Source organism: Solea senegalensis, linkage group LG12, assembly GCF_019176455.1.
Source record: "Solea senegalensis isolate Sse05_10M linkage group LG12, IFAPA_SoseM_1, whole genome shotgun sequence".
In the NCBI taxonomy this organism is placed as follows: domain Eukaryota; kingdom Metazoa; phylum Chordata; class Actinopteri; order Pleuronectiformes; family Soleidae; genus Solea; species Solea senegalensis.
In genome coordinates, this window is record NC_058032.1 from 25,608,782 (window position 1) to 25,617,164 (window position 8,383).

Below are 8,383 nucleotides of genomic sequence, written 5' to 3' on the forward strand. Positions count from 1 at the left end.
TCTTCCCAAGTGAGGACTCTGAAATCTAATTAGTTTGACCGTGAAAAAGAAAAAAAGAAAAGAGAAAAAAACGGCGACCAAGGTAGTGGAGTGTATTATGCAGAGAGAGAGGCCGCCGGGGCGAGCGAGGGGCCCCCGGGGTTAACTGGAACTCAGGAGTGAAGATGGGAAACCTGCTTGGTCTTAAACAGCCTCGACTGACGCAGGGAACCTTGAATACGACGAGAGACAGACAGACAGACAGAGAGACAGACAGAGAGAGAGACAGAGAGCACTTTTCTTCTCTGCAGGGTCACGGAGGAACTTTTTAAACTTCCATTAAGTTACTGATGAAGAACATGAAGTCACAACTGCGGCTGTAATACTCGGACTCACGCTCCCACACCAAAGCCCATAGAGAAAACCAGTGATTTTAACATCACACACACACAGGAGCCGTGGAATAACAGTAAGAACAGTAACTTAACTACCTTGAGTTTAAATGTGTTATTGTACAGGATTCGGCATTTAAAATCAAATGTTCAGATTCACGTCGGTGACACAAAGTGACCACACGAGGCAGCAGAGGACCAGCAGCTCCTGTGTCCCCGAGGCTTAAATCACTGGTTCTCTCTATGGGCTTTGGTGTGGGAGAGTGAGCGCTTGAAAGTCTGTCTCGCAGTGAGATAAAGACATCGTACACGTAAACTGATTTGTTTGGTGTAAAATCCCGTGGGAAGATTCTGAAAGCCCTTTCAGAATAAAAGCCTCTCGGATTGAGTCGTTTAAATAATCAGTGAAAAGCAAACACCTGAGTCATGGTCACATGACCGTGTTCCGCTGCCTCGGGCGTCAGGTTCACACTGATTGTAATAACGTTAAATAACATGTGACATGTACGTGTTTAATACGACAGATCATAATCTGGTGCTTTTATTTTGTATTTCTTCTGACTTCCTGGCCTCAGGGGCCGCGCTGCCTCGGGCCAGTTTGGGGCAAACCGTTGTGTTGTGTTTTGTTTTCTGGGAATAACAAACACATCCTTTTTTATTCTGCTGTAAATCACAATCACGTTTATGCCACGAGTCGCTTCACGGGAGGCGGAGTTTGTTTTGGTCGTTGATGAAATAAAAGGTGGTTGAAAATAAAAGGGGAATAAAGAATAACGACAATATTAAGGTGAAATAAGAATAACGTTTTATTTTATTGTCGTTATTTGTGGAACTGTGTGTTTGTGCAGCTCTCTGGAAGAAAAGAGTCAAATATTGATGTCTTTTTTCTTCTTCTGCAGCTAAAACGATATAAATCATTAAAAAACACGAGTTGATGAATCATTTACGGCTGAAACTAACGATTCTTTCCATTAATGATTCATCTGTTGATTCTTTTTCTCCATCAACTTTTTGGTCAAATGACAAAAACAAATTGTAGAAAATGGAACAAATGTATTATTTTTTTAAAGAAAAATAGTTGTTGGTGAATTAAATAATTATTATTTTTACATCTGGGAAAAATAGAAAAATGCAAGAATTTGTGTTATTCTTTATATTCTTTACATTGTATGTTTATATTTTACACATTTCCACAATAACTACAAAAATAAAACAGATGTGTAATTTCCCTGTAAGGTTGTCGCGTCTAAACTCGTCTGATTTCCTCCTTCTCTTCTCTCGTGTGTGAGATTTTGAGACGACAGGAAGTGACAGCGTTTGCATTTAAATGAGCGGCGGCGGTGGAAGTAGAAAAGGTCACGGGCGGAGTCAGAAATCTTCATGCGTTCACACAAAATAACCTTTTCTCTTTGCCTTTGTTCCTGGTTTTTACTCCGCGTGACGTCACATGGGGTTGAAGTTTGTGTCACTCACTCTCCCACACCAAAGTCCATAGAGAAAATCAGTGATTTTAGCTGGCGGGGACACAGGAGCTGCTGGTCCTCTGCTGCCTCGTGTGGTCACTTTGTGTCACTGTGGTCAATCTGAACAAAGGAATACGAAAGCCGAATTGACAAAATCAGACATTTGAAGTTAGTGATGGAGGCAGCAGTGGATCAACAGCTCCTGTGAGCTCCTGTGAGCTGTGATGTTAAAATCACTGGTTTTCTCTATGGGCTTTGGTGTGGGAGAGTGAGCGGTTTCCGTAAGCAGCAGAAACTTGAGTTTCCTGTTGGAAAAGTCCGTCTAACATTGAGATAAAGACGTGAAACGCATTCTTAAGATATCAAAGGTCACAGATTGAGTCAGACATCGTGATGCTTTCACATAAAAGAACCTTTTTAACTCGTCACATGATTCTTTGACTCCGGCGAGCGGTCGTTCCTCTTGGGACCAAAAAAAAAAGAAAAGCGCCGCTTATTTCCCTAAAATGGCTCCTTGACTTCATGCATAATTGAAATTCATTGCCCTCCTTTTTTATTTCTGCAGCAGGAGCAGGAAGCGCGCGCTCGCCGGTCGATGATGTGTTCGCTGTAATCCCGGCGAGTGCTGAGTCGTGGCCGCGGCGCCTCCTTTATTCATTTGACTTATTTATTTATTATCATTTTTTTTTTTATATTTAACTCCCCACATTCTCACGGGCGCCCGTGGATTTGGGTTTTGAAAGCGTTTCCCATGCAAAAGCGGCGTGTTTGCAGAAATGTGAAGTCATGTGTTGAATAAGTGCTTCTTTTTTTTTTCCTCCCTGTGAACCTGACGTCGTCAGCAGGAGGTTTTTTTTTTTTTTGACTGATGAACAAACTCCAAACTTCACTCCTGACGACAACGGCGACGGGAAAGCGATGACGGCGACAGAGGAAGGAAACTGAAAACGCCTTCATTTCATTCCACGGCTGCAAAAACTGACCGTTAAACGTTACGTTAAAATCCGCAGTACGTGATTACACTCTTGTCCGTTGTGATGTCATCAGTGGGCGGATTCTTGCCAAAATTGAATGTGAACGTACTCGAGTGATCACCTACCTGAAAAAATCACATCGATCCGTCAAAAACTGGAGACAGGACGTTGGATAAAACTTAACGAGGAGACACCACGCCAAACCCCATAGAGAAAACCAGTGATTTAAGCTCACGGGGACACAGGAGCTGCTGGTCCTCTGCTGCCTCGTGTGGTCACTTTGTGTCACTGAAGTCAATCTGAACAAAGATTTTCAAAAGCCGAATTGACAAAATAACAAAGTTGAACTTAGTGATGGAGGCAGCAGCGGATCAGCAGCTCCTGTGAACCCATGTGTGCTGTGACGTTAAAATCACTGGTTTTCTCTATGGGGTTTGGTGTGGGAGAGCGAGCGCTTCACGAACTCTGTCTCACAGCGAGATAAAGACGTGAGACATGTGACGTAGATATCGTAGACGTAAAGGGATTCATTTAAGCGAGGGGGGAAAAGCTCATAATGTCGTTATTTTTGTGTTAATTGTGTGTTTGTGCGTCATAATGATGGTTTTTAACGAACCTGAAGCCGATCGTGTTTCATGCTCAGCTTCAGCCTCAGATTAAACCGCGTTCCTGGCACTTTGTGAACTATTAGTGACTTTAAAACTACACACTGAGCTTTAATTAAATTTTCTCCGTTGAAGCGCGGGAGCGGGAGAGAGAGAGAGAAGCATGTGTGTGGATAAAGGGATAATGACAGTTTTAATCAGCCAGTTTGCAGCTGAAGTGTGACACCACGTTCTCACACACACACACACACACACACATTTGTGGGTTTTAAGGAAACAAAAAGCAGATATTTACACACACACACACACACACACACACACACACAGAATCTGCCTGCTGTCAAACACAATCTGCTCACGATCGACTTCACTTTCCCGCTTTCTCGTCCGAGAGGAAATTGTTTTGTAAAGGATAAAATGGAGCCGAGCACAAACAATCATCCACATGCGAGGACACACGTCGCAATAATAATAATAATAATAAACATAATACACAGTAAAATAGAGACGGAGGGGAAAATGAAAGCAGATTAAATTAAAGGCAGAACCTGCAGACCACCGTGGAGTAACACGTTAGCAGCCGTCACCGTCTCCAGGTGAAACAAACGGTCTGCTCTCCCACACCAAACCTCATAGAGAAAACCAGTGATTTAAGCTCGCGGGGGACACAGGAGCTGCAGGTCCTCTGCTGCCTCGTGTGGTCACTCTGTGTCACCGAGGTCAATCTGAGCTGGATTTTAAAGCCGAATTCTGCAAAATCACACATTTGAACTTGGTGACAGAGGCAGCAGCGGATCGACGGCTCCTGTGTGCTGTGATGTTAAAATCACTGGTTTTCTCTATGGGGTTTGGTGTGGGAGAGTTGAGGGTTTTTACAGTGAGATAAAGACGTGAAACATCACAGACGTAGTTTTCATGAGGTGAAAGTGTCTAAAATGGGTTTTTCGTGATTTTAATCGCAGGTTTGAATCCAGTTGTCCAGTACGGTAATTGAACTCCCAACCACAGTATCTGGGTGTGCTCGACGTTAAATTAAATTCAGTCCAGTTTTAGTCGTACTTGTTGAGTTTGCTTCCCCCTTGTGGTGAACAACACTTCCTGTCGCCGTCACTCATCATCTGTTTCCACGTCGCTCATCCTTTTCTTCTTCTTCTCCGCAGACCTCAGGCCCCTCCCCGACGTGGCGATGACCGGTAACTGCACCCGCGAGTGCACCGAGTTCGGCCACTCCGACTCGTGCTGGATGCCCGGCCAGCCGTCCCCCACCCGCAAAGTGAGCGCCAAGAACGCCCCGCAGCTCTCCACCTTCGTGCCTTACCAGGAGATGGACGGGCAGGAGGCGATGATGGCCAACGGCAGCCCCAAGCCCCTGATGACGGAGGAGCGCGGCGGCACTTGTGGCGCCGTGAGCGCCGGCGCTTCCAAAGTGGCCAACATGCGCTTCATGACCCCGTACAGCAGTGCCTACCCGGGGGGCGGAGACTCGTCTGTGAAAGACTGCGGATTGGAGGAGATTCCGCTGAGTCAGGCGGTGGAGTATCACTCCGCCTCCACCCCGACCGGCCAGACGGCGTCTAAACGAGAGATCTACCTGTGAGGGCGCCGCCCTCCACCGTAACCCCCGCCTCCACATCCAGGCTCCTCCCCACCTGCTCACTGTCGCCCCCTGTGCCTATTACTCGCAGTGCCGCAGCGCCCACTCCCCGCCCGCCCCCCGCCCTTTTCTCTGTTTTTATAACTGCATCGTCTGTACAAGGCTTTAGACCCCGCCCACTGCCACACCCAACCCCGCCCCTCCCCCCACCTCTAGAAACCAATCAAATGTAAAATAGAAAAAGTCAAACTCGGAATGTAAACTACGACACATTGTTGTGATAATTTATGGGAAACTGCGTCGTTTTCGCTTTTTGTCGGAAAAAAAAAGACTTTTTGGGGCGGGGCCAGGGGCGGGGGGGAAAGAAGGGAAAGAACTTCTTGTAAATCCTTACTTAAATATACTGTGTCATGCTATCTTATCCTCATTTTGGATTATTTTGGATTATTTTTGTTGTCGTTGGAAAATACAATTCGAGCCGAATCCGATCAAGCTAGCAACGGACATTCGCGCAGCGCACGGCTTTTTCCCGTTTCTTCAGTTTGGTATTTTTTGGTCTTTTCTTCAGTGTACAGATCTGTAAATACACCAGACAGTGACGGAGGATCCAGATCACGGACCAGAGAAAAACCTCCGTACAAAAGCCGGACGGCGATGCCGCGGCGCTTGCCGCCACGCCGCAGAAACCTGGACTCTAGCGCATCACCGACGGTGCCGAGTTATAAAGACATTTTTATTCTTATTCTTATTCTTATTCTTATTATTATTATTTAGTTCTTTCTCTGGAGCAGAAACATTCAGAAGCAGCAGCAACAACAAGCAATTCATCCAGAACCAGAGCGAGCGCGTGAGTCTGTGAGCGAATCCAATCCGAGACGAGATTCTATTCTTCACGCTGTCGTCGCTCGTGTGCGCCGTGAAATGAAAACTCCACGTGAGCTTTTGTGTTTGTGCGTCGGTGAAATTAAACCACGGAGATCAAAACAAAAGCAGAAAAATTAGATTTTTTTTCCAGCATTAACTGTTGCGTTAGCGACCCCTAGAGGTCACAGCCCTCACTGACAGCATCGTCATAATCTGAGGAGCAAAAACGTTCAGTGCAGATTAATAATCTGGTTCCACGAAAACAGAAATGACACAAACATCAGGGAGTTCATCCGTTCATCCTCTGGGGAACATGAACATTCATGCTTCATTCTGTTCAAGGTTGCGTTGAAATTTGCTTCTGCCGTTGCTCAGCGACCACAACAAGACTTGATTGGCTTCTTCTTGTCACATGACTTAAAATAGGACACTGAAGTCGAGATGTTCTCGCCATGTAACACAGGGATTCCCAAAGTCTGGGTCGGGGACCCACAAACAGGACACAGGAGATTTTTTTTGGGCCCTTAAACAAAATTATTTAAGATTTATTTGTTTAAAAACAAAAAAAGTGTTAATTAATGTAACAAACGTCTCTTATTTACAGATATGGTTGTAAATTTGTTGCTCTTTATTCATTCATCGCACTTTTTCCAGCTAAAACGGAACAAGCTAGGAGTTGACGTTTGATTTCCGACTCGGAAAAGTCCGACATAGAATTCCAAGATGGATTCCTGACTTAACTTAAACGCGGTGAACTCAGAGTTGATGTCGCCCTCTGTTCCGACTTCCGATGTATCGGGAACGCACCTCATCTCGCCAAGAAAAGTCCAGCGGGTGGAGCTTCAGCATCCACTGCTGAGTCTACGAAGCTCATGTTACCGCCGCTGCTCCCCCGCGGCGTCCACGCGGACAACAGACGATTTAAAAGCTTTAAAAACTGTTTAAAAACGAGCTGTTAAAGCATCAGAGACTCGAGGAGCAGCTGTCTCCGCTCGTCTCCGCGGCGTCTTTGACTGTGTGTGTGTGTGTGTGTGTGTGTGTGGCGACTGTGGCAATTGTTTCCCCCGCTGTGTGTTTTATTCCTCTCCGCTCTCTCTCTCTCTCTTGTTAGCTCCTTCCTCTTTACTTCCTCAGCGTGACGCCGCTCGCCGTTTACCACAAGTAGTGTTTGTTAAAGTATTTGTTAGCGGCGCGCGGTGGGGACGCAGGGGCGGTGGCACGGCGGCGGGGCATCGCCTCCCCGCGGTGCTCGCGGGAAGACGGCAGGATTAACGACAACTGCGCAGGCGTCACGTCCGCTAACGCGCGCCGCAGAAACGCTAATTATGACCCCAGGCTCAGGCACGCTATCGCCACTAAACCGGACATTCATTCATTCATTCTTTCTTTCACTCGTTCATTGTGAAGAGGAGGAGGTTTCACCTGAAGTGACTTGCTGTGACGAAGATTCATTTCAATTTGAATGATTATTCACCTCAGTTTGTGGATTAAAAACCCGCTCAAAATCACAGGATTATCGTCAACAAGCCTTTATTGACCCGAGATTATGCGTTAATTTCTCTCGTTATCACAGATTAATCTTGTTATGAGGACATGACCTCATTAATTAATGCGTTCAAATTAAAACCAGCCTCGTTTTCTCGAGTCAACGTCATAATAGATTTGATTTGTGATTACGTGTTAATTTATCTCGTTATCGTGAGACATCAAGCCTCGTTATTCTGACATCACGCGGATGATTATTCTGTTAATCTCATAAATAACAGACACTCTCGGTTTACTTAAAACATTAGATTACATCTTTATGAATATGTTTTTGATAAATTTAACAAATCTGATTTCCTTTAATCTGAAATAATCTCTCTCCTTGTCACAGATGAAATAACACGTCCTTTGTTTTGTTGTCTCTGACATTGTGTCGCGATTACTGACAGCAGAGGGGGCGGGGTCTCATGAACAGAGAGAGCCAATCAGGCGGCTGACAGTCTGCTCACTCTGGTCATTTACAGACTCCTGTCCTTCCTATGTGTCCTCCTCTGGCCCCGCCCCCTCTGGACTCCCAGGTGTGTCTGGTGTTTTTGTGCTGACTCAGGTAAAGAGAGACGAGTCAGCAGGTGAATCAGCGTCAGTTTAACCTTTAATCTTTAACTCTTCGACTCCAATTAACCTCAGAGACCTGTTTTTTTTATGAGTGTGAGTTTGAACTCGCTGGGAAAAAACTGAGGAAGAAAAAAAAGATCATTACGTCGTCGTTTCTGAGAGAGAGAGAGACAGAGAGAGAGAGACAGAGAGAGAGACAGAGAGAAGAGAAGAGGGTTAGGGTACAGCCGACAAAGAGAAAAATAGAAACCTCACTAAAATATCAGAAGGATTCAGACACAGATATTACGTTTGTCGTAAACAGGATTGTGAAACTAACGTGTTGCATTCAAAGACCTTTTCTAATGTCAGATATTCCACTATTCACTCAGAAACCTGTCGAGTCATGTTTACTCTAGAGGTTCGCGGGAAA

General features: G+C 45.4%; 1 protein-coding gene across 3 annotated transcripts in view; it reads left to right on the plus strand.

Annotated features, from left to right (window-relative positions):
• pcdh1b (protocadherin 1b) overlaps positions 1 to 8,139 on the plus strand; it is a 150,586-nt gene extending 142,447 nt beyond the window's left edge. For all 3 annotated transcript variants that reach the window (XM_044041160.1, XM_044041159.1, XM_044041161.1), the window contains exon 5: positions 4,574 to 8,139. In XM_044041160.1, coding sequence (XP_043897095.1) covers positions 4,574 to 5,010 — 437 coding nt within the window. In that variant the 3' untranslated portion in view covers positions 5,011 to 8,139. The remainder of the gene's footprint in view (positions 1 to 4,573) is intronic.
• The last annotated feature ends 244 nt before the right edge of the window (positions 8,140 to 8,383 follow it).